Source organism: Bombina bombina, chromosome 6, assembly GCF_027579735.1.
Source record: "Bombina bombina isolate aBomBom1 chromosome 6, aBomBom1.pri, whole genome shotgun sequence".
NCBI lineage: Eukaryota > Metazoa > Chordata > Amphibia > Anura > Bombinatoridae > Bombina > Bombina bombina.
Genome location: NC_069504.1, coordinates 835,429,294 through 835,444,752, shown reverse-complemented (window position 1 = coordinate 835,444,752; position 15,459 = coordinate 835,429,294). Strand labels below are relative to the sequence as shown.

The 15,459-nt window shown below is 38.5% G+C and overlaps 1 protein-coding gene across 1 annotated transcript in view; it reads left to right on the top strand.

Annotated features, from left to right (window-relative positions):
- NFU1 (NFU1 iron-sulfur cluster scaffold) overlaps positions 1 to 15,459 on the top strand; it is a 132,764-nt gene that overhangs the window by 77,457 nt on the left and 39,848 nt on the right. The window contains exon 7 of the mRNA XM_053718211.1: positions 5,864 to 6,038. Coding sequence (XP_053574186.1) covers positions 5,864 to 6,038 — 175 coding nt within the window. The remainder of the gene's footprint in view (positions 1 to 5,863; positions 6,039 to 15,459) is intronic.

Below are 15,459 nucleotides of genomic sequence, written 5' to 3'. Positions count from 1 at the left end.
TTTCAGGAGGAAAGCTGACTCACCCTTGCTAACCCAAACCACCAAAAGGCGCTTCAAAGCTTGTTAGCATACAGTCAAGTGAAATTAGCTTTAGCTGGATACACCATCACGGAGCAAATAGCTGTAGATTGTTCCAACTGCAAAACATTCAAGGACTTACAGCCGTCCGAATAGTGGGCTCCAAGGAGCGCCCCCTCCCAGCACAACCGCACCCGGTGTTCCCAGACGGTCTCCCATCCAGGTACTGACCAGGCCTGACCCTGCTTAACTTCTAAGATCAGATGGGTCGCATTCAGAGTAGTGAGACGGTAGACCAGACGGCAGTAGAAAAGAGGACATCCAAAGTCCTCCCACAAAGGAGAGGACCAACACTAAGAAAACGGTCAACACTGCATAGAGTAACCGATCCCCAACCTTCCCTTTCAGGATAATTGTCCCAGCCCCAAGGCTAGTCAAAGACCGAGACAGAGTCCCAGACTTCTGGAAGAAAAAGGAAGGATCAACGAGGGACAAAGTCCCCGGTTAGACCGCTTCTACCAACGGCATGCTACCATGAGTCAGGATAGACATTGTGCTTGGGTACGAAACCCCCTACACGCTGTCTTCGTCAAAAAAGGAACACATCCCAAGGAAAGAAGGCCCTCAGACCCTCAGCATCCATATATCGGATCCAACATATAGCAGAAGCCCCAAAGGGTGCAAAACCTCAGGCTCCCGCTGCATGAACGGAGGAACCAGACACTACATCGCAGCTCCCCTTCCAGGATCCTGAAATGCAAGAAGGGAAAAACCCCTGCAAGGCAAGAACCAAGGACCCACAGGCCGCTACAGATACTAAGGTAACTCCGAACCGTCCATATGCATCCAAGGAGAGACATGGACCTAGGCCAGGGTCCTCGAAAGGAGTCGATCAAAAGAGCCAACTACCAGAGGAACCCTAAACTGCCTCCTACAAGGAGGAGCACACCTCTAAAGTCCGTAGACTTTGCGATCTAGCAATAGCCCCAAACCCAAGATTCACAAAGAACTCCAGAACGTTCTAAGATTCAGCACCCAGTGCATATGGATCACAAGGAAATTTTACTAGGCAAGCGTGAACACGTGTTACGCACATAGGCAGGGTAGCAACCAACACCCGAAGGCGAACAAGAACCCTGGACCTTGCTCGCAATCCCAGAGAGTTAAACGTAAGGCACCGCCCACTAAGCCACTAACGGAGCATCAATGATAAATTGCCAACTACCTGACCCCCGAAGGGCGGCCATTCGTACCCGACCTCGACTCTTATCTGACAAGCCTCCAGGCCAGAGTTGCGACGAGGACTCAAGACACCCGAACGTTGAATACCGTGGTCAGACCAAGGGTATAAAATGGAAGAGACAACAGCAAGAGATCCTTGAAGGATCTATCTTCCAAAGAAACTACATTAAGCAGGCAAACGCTGAAGCCGTAGCCCCCCACAGAAGGCAGGGAACCCCTGCACACCACCTTCTAGAAGAACACAACTCGGAGTAGAGGAAGAAAAACATGCCCGCGCACCCAGACCAGATGATCCACCCAAAGCAGGAAGGAATGAAACTCCGCCACCGCAAGCAAATGCTTAATAGGCTAAGAATCAGCGTCCGGAGTGAAACTCAAACCGTTAATCACTCGACACAACAGACCACAAAGGTCACATCTCCCAACTCCAAAGAAATGGAAATAAAGGTTCTGAGTCCCCAGGGACCTGAAGATGCCGTCTGCAAAAACAGATCCAAACACCAGGCGAGTAGCCTGAACCAACCAACCTTAGATTGGCACTCACAACCCCCCGTCCGGAGGGGTTGCATATAAACAACAGGCCTCATACTTCTGTAGGATCCGAGCCCGGAGTCCATAAAATAGGCAAAGTGACATTCAGAATCCAACCGAATTTAATCAGCACCACAAAGGTGATATGAACCCTAGTAACAGCCTAAAAAGCGTCCGACCAATACCAGCCTGGTATAAGGATACTCCAGAACTGCTCAAGGTCCAAGAAAATTCGTCCCGAAGGATCGATAAATGAACTAGAAAAACATAATTCTAATATTCAAAATGTGCGCATCTCCCGAGGGAGTACCCACGCGAACACTATCGCAAGTATCGGTTCCAGAGAAAAATGTTCAGAAAACAAAAATCTAACAGACATGAGCTTAAGGAAAACGAATTAAACACATCCATCCGGAAGGTGAATAACGACAACGGGACCCGCCAATTAGAAGCTTCATTCACCTAAGCACAGAACTGGAACCGAAAACATAAAGAAAAAAATAAGACGGAGACGTTAAGGAGATTGTCTTCATCCGCAAATGTCATATCGATTTTGCCATCCTGCTTCTAAGGCATCGGAACCCTCGGCCCACTAGGACTGGGATCCTCCAACATTGCCAAAACATGTCTTAAAAGGACACGAAGGCGAGCCAGCCTATAACGAAAGGCAAAATCATCCCTCGTCGGATCAACTGAAGACCCTGGCCCTGAGGAGGCCAACGCTTCCCCAGAAGGCCGAACTTAATCGGGCGATCCCACGCTCGACGGGCCTTGGTTAACAGAACATGGACAGTATCTTAGAAATACTTCACTTGGGAGATATAAATGAGTCAGCGCCATTGAGATAGCCATGCGGAACCGTGCCGTAACCTCTGGAGGAAACAAGCCACCCTCCGGAGAAGAAGTAAAGGCCATAGGGATACCTGCGTGCGTAGCCGGGAAAGGGTCTGGGGCACGCGCCTCATGGGTCATGGAAACCTTGGAGACGGATGGCACAACGCACTCTAAGCTCCTTGATTCGGGAGAAGAGAGTACTCTAGAACGGCAATCGGAACATAACTGATGGGCATTGATTACCCGGGCCATTTTTTATTCATCACAAGACGCATTCTCCGTATCGGAGGCATCCATGTCTTGCATATCAGAATCCTCCATAATATTGGGATTACAAAAAGGACATAAACTAACTGGCACCCTTTAACACCCCCAATAGCTGGGGCACTCACCATCTCCTATGAACCAGACAACCCACGAGCTAGACTCTCTGGGTCGCACACAGTCAGCATACGGCAGTGAAAAACAACGTAACCGCACCCATCACGAGGTGCACCATGCCAGTCACAAAAAGGGTGCGCAATCTTGAGAGATTGCGTCTTTAACAGAAGGTCGTTATGTTCCGTAAAGACTGTGAGCCTATGCATAGCTACACATTAGTAGATAGAACCATATAACAAACATGATTAAAGCCCCCCTGTTCAATAACCCCGTCAGGAGATATTAACCCATGATTCCTTATTAAGATAAAAGGAGTCCCACTGGGACCCTACCTTGTTTCGTCAACAATACATTCTCATATTGAAATAAAATGAAACGATCTTCCCGGAATTTACGTCGTGGAACAGGAACACGGCCCTTCAAGGGTGACAGATAGTAGCCTCGATTCTGACATGGACTTGAGTGAAGAAAGGTAGGCAGTGAAACTCGTCAATGCTGATTACCAAGGAGCTGTTAATGAGTCAGAATGGGTTCTTAGGAAAACTCTCCCTGCATCTCCGGAATCTAACATTCATCCATGCTCTCACTGAGAGGCTGACAGGATTACTTAAAACTCCAGTCCCATTGCGAAGAGTACTACCCTCCATAAGAGACTATCTCGAACTTCTGACACTTCTCTGCCAACCTCCTGTGACGAAAGACAAATAATGACTAGGGGATAAGGGAAGTGAGGCAGGTATTTAAGCCTTTGGCTGGGGTTGTCTTTGCCTCCTCCTGGTGGCCAGGTTCTGTATTTCCCCAAAGTAATGAATGCAGCTGTGGACTCTTCCCTTTTAAGAAGAAAATACAGGAGCAAAAAACAAAAAAACTTTAACATGAGACAAAATTTAAAATGAGAGGTTGGCTTTTTCTAGGTTTTTGGCTTTGACCAATCTGATGGCCTTACTCTTAGATCTTGATTACCATTGTTATAGCCCCTAAAAATAAATAAAAGGACCTTCCCCTTTTAAATTGTGTGTATATGTTAGTCATGCCTTAAAATAAATACCCCACCATTCTGAACAACCTTACTCAAAGAAAACCCAATGTAAATCCTTAGCCCCCTACTTAAATAAAAAGGCATATTTAAATAAAATATCCAATATGAGAAACTATAGCTTAATTCCTCCTGTACTTAAATGATTACTTTCTGTTATAATTTTTAAGCTAAACAACTAACATATTAAAGTTAATAAACATTAATTAAAACCTACTGACCTATATTTTCTCCAAAACGAAGTTTCATAACGTTCTAAAAGTTATATCTTTTATTCGCCGATGATGTCAGGTTATCCTGCCCACTATTTTCAGCACTACATGTTCAAAATACTTAAACCAATAACTTTGTGTTTAAAGCGCCATTTTGGAACCTAGGTATTGTAAACGGATTGGTACAGAGCAAAGGATACCCACGGAGTGGGTTTCGAAAACAAATTTGCAGACAAGATTTCTGATATACGGTAGAGATATGTTAATGAAATGCTATTGATAAAAAGCGTATTTGGGGTAGTTAGTTAGTAACAGGCATAGAAAATATTTACTTACAGTGGCCCTTTAAAATATAAAAAAATGACCATGAGTAGTTTTCTTCCATCTGAGCAGCAGCAAAAGTGTCCTTTTGAAATTGTCCCCCAACATGGTCTGGCTCTTCCTTGATGATCTTGTGTATTTGTAAGAGGGAGCGGAACATGGGTAGGCCTAATGTCAAGGTTCAGTCTGCTCGTTATTCAGATTTGTTAAAGGGAAAGTCTAGTCACAATTCAACTTTCGTTATTCAGATAGAGCATGCAATTTTAGGCAACTTTCTAATTTACTCCTATTATAATTTTTTCTGAGGAAGGGGGGAATACCTCGAAACATCACGCTAGTAAATATACTATTTGTTTTTCAAAACCAGAGAGTGCCTTTTTTTCTTGACAGTGTGTGTGTGTGTATATGTATATATGTATATGTGTGTGTGTGTATGTATATATATATATGTATGTGTGTGTGTGTGTGTATATATATATATATATATATATATATATATATATATATATATATATATATATATATATATATATATATATAATGTGTGTGTATTTGTATATACAGTGTGTGTGTGTATATGTATATGTGTGTATATATATATATATATATATATAATCCCCTATGTGCAGAACATTGGAATGTTTAATATTTACATTAAATACATAGTATAACACTTTATTAACTATGAATATTGCATAAATATGATTTTACATGTTTTCAGCTACTTAACTGCAAGGCCTCCAATGCACTTATATATGTTTATATGTGTGTAAATATATATATATGTGTATATATGTCTGTAAATAAATGCACAAATAAATGCATATAAACACAGATATAAACATATACATATTTAGACATGTACTGTATATGTATGTATCTCTATGTTAAAGCCCTTTGCCTGCCTTTTTTTTTTTTCTAACACCTGAGACACCATACCCTTATAACTTTTTTGTGCACTATGTTTTTTAAAATATTTTTGATAGTGTTATGAGTGTAACTGTACTTTAAAATGTATTCTTGATGTGGTTTGTGACATCTTCCCCCCCCCCCCCCCCGCAAAACAGTTAACCACAGCTCTGAGGTTGCGGTAATCATTATAGCGTAAATCGCGATTAGGCTCACGTGTTCACATTTACTTTCAACTTGTACTACAAGCGCTCCTTCCGATGCGGACAGCCGCGATAAACCAGATATCGCTCACTCAACTGTTAACATTCCACTCATAATCTAGCCCTTAGTAGTTAAATATATATATATATTGTTTTGTTTTCTTTTTTTTTAACAGACCGACTGTTCAGGAAGATGGTGGAGATGTCCTATTCAGAGGCTTTCAGGATGGTATTGTCCAGTTAAAACTTCAGGGCTCCTGTACTAACTGCCCAAGTTCCATCATCACTTTAAAAAGCGGAATACAAAATATGCTACAGTTCTACATCCCCGAGGTAGAGGGCGTGGAACAGGTAATCATGCATGTTGTGTTCAAGTACGATGATTGATGGTTAGTTATGGGTGCCTGTATTTTTATGTCTGTTATTGGAGATTTTGGGTAGAAGGGTATAGCTTACAAAACTACTATTTCTTTCATGTAAGTGGCAAGCTAGTGAAGTATGGGATATACATTCCTACCAGGAGGGGGCAAAGTTTCCCAAACCTCAAAATGCCTATACACCTCCCACCACACACATACCTCAGTTTTACAAACTTTGCCTCCTATGGAGGTGGTAAAGTAAGTTGTGCTTGATTTCTTCTGTGATAGGCGCTTCTAAGCATTCTGAAGCCCAATTCCTCTCAGAGTACAGTGTTTGTCAGAGGGATGTGAAGGGAGTATTGCCTATTGATTTTATGGTTTCACCCATGGGAAATCTATTCAAAGGTTCTCTGTAATCGGTCGCAGGGATTCATCCCCTGCCTCCCTTTTCAGATCGACGTTATACTCCTATACCATTACCTCTGCTGATATTTTTCAGTACTAGTTTGGCTGTCTGCTATATGTGGATGGGTGTCTTCTGGTAAGTATGTATAATTTTTTAAGACACTCTCAGCTATGTTTGGCGCTTTATATTATATTGAAAAGTTTTAAATATATGTGTTTGCTTATATTTGCCATGAGTCAGGTCTATGTATATTTCCCTTTTATGCAGACTATCAGTTTCAGTATGGAATTTATGTTTGGGAAGATTATTTTATTTTTTTCTTATCTGGGGTTCCATTTTTTTCAATTTGACTTTTTTTCCCTAAATTTTCGTGGGCAAACTAGGCTCGCAAGGATGCAAAATGCCATTTATTATGGCGTCCTTTTTGGGGCATTTTTTTTGCTGCGGAATTTTGTCTAGGGTGGCTCAAGTCTCGTCATTTCCTGCATCTTTGTTGATGTGAGTTATTTTGACGCAAAGTTGCTCTTTTTATGACACGAGTTGCTACATTTCCTGATGTTAGCTTTGGCGCCAAATTTTTTTTTACTTCCTTTTGCGTCATGCGTCATACTTGGCGCCAAAAAGTTTTTGTATATTTCCCCTCTTTCTTTAATGCTTCTGGTTTTCTTCATATTTTTAAGAGCTATGATGCTTATTTTTTTGCATCTTACTTTGGCATAAGCATTTTTCCCATTCCTGAAACTGCTATATGAGGAAATTGGATATTTTGTTTAATTGTTATTTTTTTCTTTTTACATTTTGCAAGATGTCTCAGTCTGATCCTGCATCTGATGTTGCTGTAGAAACCATGCTTACTGAACACAGTTCTACCAAAGCTACATGTGTCTGTTGTAAATTAACTGATGTTATTTCTTCAGCACAATTATGTGGCATCTGTCATAATAAGCTTTTGCATGCTGATTATGTTTCTATTAGTACTAATAAATTGTCCGTTGTTCCTTCAACGTCTAATGTACCTGATATTCCTGCAGATGTAAAGAATTATATTGCTGCAGCTATATATAAGGCTATATCTGCTATTCCACCTTCAAATAAACATAAAAGGTCTTTAAAATCTTCTCCTAATTCTGATGAACTTTGTATTAACGGACAGCATACTGAAATATCCTCTGCTGATGAGGATTTCTCTGGTTCAGAGGATCCTGAATCAGATCCTGAAATTGATAAATCTTTCTATCTGTTTAAGATTAATTATATTCATTCTTTGTTGAAAGAAGTTTTGGTTACTTTGGGTATTGAAGAGTCTAGTCCTCTTGATAACAAAGACAGTAAACGTTTAAATTCTGTTTTTAAACCTCCTAAGGTTGCTCCTGAGGTGTTTTTTCTATTCCAGATGCTGTTTCTGATATGATTACTAAGGAATGGTCTAAGCCTGGTTCTTCCTTTTATCCTCCTCCTAGGTTTAAGAAGTCATATCCTTTACCTGTGGCTAATTAAGAGTTTTGGGAAAAAGTCCCTAAAGTTGATGGGGCTATTTCCACTCTTGCCAAATTTACTACTATTCCTAAGGAAGATAGTACTTCTTTTAAGGATCCTTTAGATAGAAAGATTGAATCTTATCTAAGAAAAGCTTATTTACATTCTGGTTATATTCTTAGACCTGCCATTTCTTTGGCTGATGTGGCTGCTACTTCAACTTCTTGGTTGGACAGTTTAGCTCGTCAGGTAGAAGATACTGACTTGTCTAGCATTATTCTTTTGCTTCAACATGCTAATCGTTTCATTGGTGATGCTATATTTGGAATTATTAAGATCGATGTTAAATCTATGTCTTTAGCTATTTTAGCCAGAAGAGCTTTATTGCTTAACTCTTGGAATGCTGACATGGTGTCTAAATCTAGATTACAATCTTTATCTTTCCAGGGTAAGAATTTATTTTGTTCTCAATTGGATTCTATTATTTCCACTATCACTGGGGGGAATGGAGTTTTTTTTTACCTCAAGATAAAAAGTCTAAGGGTAAATTTAAGACTCCTAATAGTTTTCGTTTCTTTCATCAGAATAAAGAACAAAAAAAACACTCCTTCCCCTAAGGCCTCTGGTTCCAATTGGAGACCATCTTCAAATTGGAATAAGACCACGCCTTATAAAAAACAAATCCAGCCCCCAAGACTGCATAAAGGTACAGCCCTCAATCCAGTTCAGCTGGTGGGGGGCAGATTGAAATTATTTCAGGAAATTTGGCCAGAATCAGTGGATTTAGAATATTGTGTCTCAAGGGTATCGAATAGGTTTCAAAATGAGACCTCCTCTCTGACAGCACAATAGGTTTGGAAACCTCAAGAGGTGATGTTACCAATCAATATTTTAGAACTCTGTGCTATCTTCAGAGCTCTTCAGGCTTGGCCTCTGTTAAAGAGAGAACTTTTCATTCGTTTTCAGACAGACAATATCACGACAGTGGCATATGTCAATCATCAAGGAGGGACTCACAGCCCTCTACCAATGAAAGAAATATCTCGGATACTTTCTTGGGCGGAGTCCAACTCTTGTCTAATTTCTGCGATTCATATTCCTGGTGTAGACAATTGGGAAGCGGATTATCTCAGTCGTCAGACTTTGCATCCGGGAGAGTGGTCTCTCAATCCAGATGTTTCATCAGATTGTACAGATCTGGGGTCTTCCAGAAAAAGATCTGATGGCCTCTCGTTTGAACAAGAAACTTCCCAGATATCTTTCCAGGTCCAAGGAGCCTCAGGCAGAGATTGTGGATGCTTATCAGTTCCTTGGTTTTACCAACCTGCTTGCATTTTTCCTCCTCTAGTTCTTCTTCCAAGGGTGATCTCCAAGATCATAATGGAACAATCTCATGTGTTTCTGATAGCACCAGCATGGCCTTACAGGTTCTGGTGTGCAGATCCTGTCCGGATTTCCAGTTGCCAGCCTTGGCCACTTCCTTTAACGCCAGGCCTTCTGTCTCAAGGGCCGTTTTTTCCATAAGGATCTCAAATCTCTAAATTTGAAGGTATGGAAATTGAACACTTAGTTCTTAGTCATAGAGGTTTCTCTGACTCAGTGACTAATATTATGTTACAGGCTCGTAAGTCTGTTTCGAGGAAGATTTATTATCAGGTTTGAAAAACCTATATTTCATGGTGCTCCTCTCATAATTTTTCTTGGCATTCTTTTAAAATTCCTCTGATTTTACAGTTTCTTTAGGATGGTTTGGATAAGGGTTTGTCTGCAAATACTTTGAAGGGAAAAATCTCTTCTCTTTCTGTCTTATTTCATAGAAAGATTGCTAAACTTCCTGATATTCACTGTTTTGTTCAGGCTTTGGTTCGTATCAAACCTGTAATTAAGTCTATTTCTCCTCCTTGGAGTCTTAATTTGGTTTTAAGGATTTTGCAGGCTCCTCCTTTTGAGCCTATGCATTCTTTGAATATTAAACTACTTTCTTCGAAACTCGAAAGTGTTATTTCTTTTGGCTATCTCTTCTGCTAGAAGAGTTTCCGAGTTGTCGGCTCTCTCTTATCTGATATTCCATAAAGATAAAGCGGTTTTACGGACTTCGTTTAAATTTTTGCCTAAGGTTGTGAATTCTAACAACATTAGTAGGGAAATTGTTGTTCCTTCTTTGTGTCCTAATCCTAAGAATTCTCTTGAGAGATCTCATTCTTTGGATGTGGTAAGAGCTTTGAAATACTATGTTGAGGCTACTAAGGATTACAGAAAGACTTCTAGTTTATTTGTTATTTTCTCTGGTTCCAGGAAAGGTCAGAAAGCCTCTGCCATTTCTTTGGCGTCTTGGTTGAAACTTTTGATTCACATGGCTTATTTGGAGGCGGGGCAGTCTCCGCCTCAGAGAATTACAGCTCATTCTACTAGATCAGTTGCCACTTCTTGGACTTTCAAGAATGGAGCTTCAGTTGGTCAGATTTGCAAAGCAGCAACTTGGTCTTTGCATACATTTACAAAATTTTACCACTTGGATGTATTTGCTTCTTCAGAAGCAGTCTTTGGTAGAAAAGTTCTTCAGGCAGCTGTCTCAGTTTGATTCTTTTGCCTATGATTTGAGTTTTTTGAAATTTAACGAAAACTTAATTATTATTTTGATTTAATTTTTCAGCGGAAATAGCTGTTTTTATTTTATCCCTACCTCTCTAGTGACTCTGTGGATTTCCACATCTTGGGTATTATATCCCATACGTCACTAGCTCATGGACTCTTGCCACTTACATGAAAGAAAACATAATTTATGTAAGAACTTACCGGATAAATTAATTTCTTTCATAGTGGCAAGAGTCCATGAGACCCACCCTTTTTTTGGTGGTTATGATTTTTTTTGGTATAAAAGCACCTTATTTTTTTCAAGTTCCTCTTTTTTTTTTTGTATGCTTTTTTTACTCCTTTTTACACCTCACTATTTGGCTATACGTTAAAACTGAGGTATGTGTGTAGTGGGAGGTGTATTTATAGGCATTTTGAGGTTTGGGAAACTTTGCCCCCTCCTGGTAGGAATGTATATCCCATACGTCACTAGCTCATGGACTCTTGAAGTTCTTACATAAATTGTTTTTTTTTTCTTTTAAATTGATATTTATTTCTTGAATCAAACGTTATATATATATATATATATATATATATATACATACACATATACATACGTTGATTGGAGTAGTCGTGTTAGTCCAGAGATTTAGATATCAAAATAACAAGAGTATTGCATTGAGCAATGATACTTTTTTTTTATTGGACTAACTATACATTTATAAGTTGACAAGCTTTCGGAAGAGTTCATTCCTTTATCAAGTCTGAAGCAATACTGACCAATTCAATGGAATTTACAGATTATATCTTAAAACACAGAATAACTAAGAAGACAGAAAGTGCAGGGAGAGGAGGAGGTGTCGTAAAAATCATGAGGGGGGCTTAGGTAACAGGCAGACAGTGTCCAGTGTAGGAGAACAGACAGGGGAAATATATAGCTATACATAAAGTTATATATCAACATTGAATCAATATCTATAAAGATGTGAAATTGAATATACAGGGGGAATACAAAAGTTAAAAAAAGACAAAAGTGTGGACATAGGCTTACCTGTGTACCTATTTATAAAGAATGTGGAATATACAATGTAATTGACTAAATGAAAGTACATTACAAAACATTCTGATAATGTGTTAAGAAACCAGAGTCCACATTTAGTCCAGAATTTAGCAAGTTGAAGTGCATTATCATTTTCATTTCAAAGGTTTTTCTTTCCATGGTGTTTTTGAAGTTGCCTCTGAGAATTTTGATTTTGAGGTTTTGAATGGAGTGGTCAGGTTGGGTGAAATGGTGACCAACAGGGGTGCAGTATTTTGTTTCACAGTGGTTTTTGGTTGAGTGTCTGTGTAAGTTCATCCGAAGGTGCAGTTTTGGGCTTGTTTCTCCAATATAGCATCCCACTTCACCTGCATGCAATGTATCATGTATACCACATTTGCAGATATACATGAATATGCCCCTTTAATGGTATAGCCAAAAACTGCACCTTCGGATGAACTTACACAGACACTCAATCAATAACCAATGTGAAACAAAATACTGCACTCCTGTTGGTCACCATTTCACCCAACCTGACCACTCCATTCAAAACCTCAAAATCAAAACCTCAAAATCAAAATTCTCAGAGGCAATTTAAAAAACAACATGGAAAGAAAAACCTTTTAAATGAAAATGATAATGCACTTTAACTTGTTTAATTCTGGACTAAATGTGGACTCTGGATTCTTAAAACATTATCAGAATTTTTTGTAATGTACTTTCGGAACTCTTCCGAAAGTTTGTCAACTTATAAATGTATAGTTAGTCCAATAATTTTTATTTTTTTTTAAAAGTATCATTGCTCAATGCAATACTCCTTGTTATTTTGATATATATATACTGGGCGAGGCATGTCAGTGTTCACCAATAGAGCTGTGGATATTTTCCTAATCTGTCTCTAACAATTCCATTCTTGTTAGCGTCAACATCAATTTAATTTAAAGGGACATTCTAACGCAAACATTATATGCTCTATTTTGTTAGAGCTTGCCATTTTTTAATTGTTGACTACAGATCAGTGTTTATCAACTTCAGTCCTTAAGCTTCCTAAACAGGCCATGATTTTATGATATCTCAACTTGAGTGCAGATGAAATAATCAGCTGATGGGTGAGAGCAGGTTAGTAACCATGGTTACTGATCAGCTGATTATATAACCCATGCTCTAGTTAAAGGGACACTGAACCCAAAAAAAATATTTCGGGATTCAGATAGAGCATGCAATTTTAAGCAACTTTCTAATTTACTCCTAATATCAATTTTTCTTTGTTCTCTTGCTATCTTTATTTGAAAATGAAGGCATCTACGCTATTTTTTTGGGTTTACAACCCTGGACAGCACTTGTTTATTGGTGGGTGAATTTATCCACCCATCAGCAAGAACAACCCAGGTTGTTACATTCTTGCTTTTTAAATAAAGATATCAAGAGAATGAAGAAAATTTGATAATAGGAGTATGTTAGAAAGTTGCTTAAAATGGCATGCTCTATCTGAACCACGTAAGAAAAAAATTGGGTTCAGTGTTCCTTTAAAGGAACAGTCTACCTATTTTTTTATTTTTTTTTATTGTATAAAAAGATAACACGTTTACTACACATTTACCTAGCTTTGCACAACCAACATTTGTTATATTAATATGCTTTATAAACTCTAAACCTCTGCCTGTTTCTAAGCCCCTGAATGCCACCTCTTATCTCAGTGCTTTTTATTAGCTTTTACAGCCAGACAGTGCTAGTTCAAGTGTGACATATGAATTACATTGTGCTCACTTCCGTGGATTTATGCAGGAACCAGCACTAATACGCTAAAATGCAAGATTTTTAAAATGTACTGAGATAAGGGGCAGTCTCAGTGCATCTAACCAGATGCTTAGATACAGGTAATCATAGAGGTAAAAGTATATTAATATAACAGTGTTGGTTATGCAAAACTAGGGAATGGGTAATACATGTATTATCTATCTTTTTAAACAATAACACTTTTCAAGTTGACCGTCTCTTTAAGATATCATAAAAATCTGTCCTTTTAGAGGTACTTAAAGGGACATTATACACTCATTTTTTCTTTGCATAAATGTTTTGTAGATGATCTATTTATATAGCCCATAAAGTTTTTTTTTTAAAATAAATGTATAGTTTTGCTTATTTTTAAATAACATTGCTCTGATTTTCAGACTCCTAACCAAGCCCCAAAGTTTTATGTGAATACAGTCAGCTACCTTCTCCAGCTTGCTCCTGTTTGTGTAAAGGGTCTTTTCATATGCAAAAGAAGGGGGAGCGGGGGGGAGTGTCTTATTTGTCACTTGCAGTGGGCTTTCCAGCTACCTTTTCAACAGAGCCAAACTGACAGCTTCTAAGTAAGTTTTTAAACAGTTTTATACTGGATTTTTATATCAGTATCTGTGCATCTTAGTCTTTATAGTAGTGTCTATTACATGCAGTTATATGAAAATGAGTGTATACTGTCCCTTTAAGGACTGGAGTTGAGAAACACTGCTCTAGATACCTGTGTTTAATCACGTTTCCAGTGCTTTAAACATACTAGGGTCAGCAATGCAAAAATAAAATACCATAAAAATGTAGTGTTTGCATTACTGTTTCCCTTTAATCTTGCTTATTACAAATAAAATGTGTAAACACCTTGAGATTTCAATCTAAAATCATTTATTTTTGTGTAGTAAAATACATTTCCAATATATTTTCATTAATTTACCCTTTTTATACAAATTAAAGGGCCACTAAACCCAAAATCTTTCTTTCATGATTCAGATAAAGAATAGAATTTTAAACAACATTCCAATTTACTTCCATAATTTATTTTGCTTCATTTTTTAAATATCCTTATTTGAAGAAAAAGCAATGCACATGGTGAGCCAATCACATGATGCTTCTATGTGCAGTAACCAATCAGCAGCTAGTGAGCATATCTAGATATGCTTTTCATCAAAGAATATCAAGAGAATAAAACAAATTAGATAATATAAGTAAATTAGAAAGATGTTTAACGTTGCATTCTCTTTCTAAATCATAAAATAAAAAATGTGGGTGTCATGTCCCTTTAATTCTGAAAATTGTGTTCAGCGTCCTTTTAAATTATTCTGAACAGCCAAGTTTCAAGATTATTTTTTTTATCCTTATAAACACAATTATTGATGACACTGCCCACTGAACTTTGGGCTCGATTTATCGGACTCTTCACCCCCTTTGACTGCAGGTTCGCACAATCGAACCTGCATTCAGGATTTATCAAGCAGCAGTCATCACTTCCCTGCCCTGTTCTCCTTCTACTGGGGAGATTGACTGGGGCGGGGTTGCACAGGAGCGCTTGTGTGCAATGGTAAATGCGGTCAGCGGATTGCTGCCTTCCAGAGGAGAAGCCGGGTGGACAGGGGCGCCACGGGATAATAAATGGAGTTCTTTGCAGGAGATGCGCAACTTCATGTATTTCTATGGTGAACTGTGCATGCCTGGACAGCATAATTACTGATTAAAGGGACATCACACTATCATTTTGGAACCAGTAGACAAACTTTCATAAATGATTCCCTGCTTTTGCTTTTTTTGTGACCCCAACTCCCCACAAAATAAATAATCCTGATTGCATAACATCTGATAAAATGTATTATTATACTTTATAAAGTGCCAGCATATTCCACAGTGTAAAACAGTGATACAATACTTGTAAAAGACCAGACAAAATATGACAGATACATGAGGGAAAAAAAATCCAGTTAAACATTCTTGTACTTTTTATTACTATATCTCTATTGGCATATTACCAATACGTTACTTGCTCAAACTGTTTTAATTTTTTTGTGGTTTTAAATTGTTGTTTGAGATTGTTGGATTTTTTTATTTGTTTGTTTTATGCTCACACCAGGGATAGCCTTGCACCATTTTACTTCCTTATCTTTTGTATAT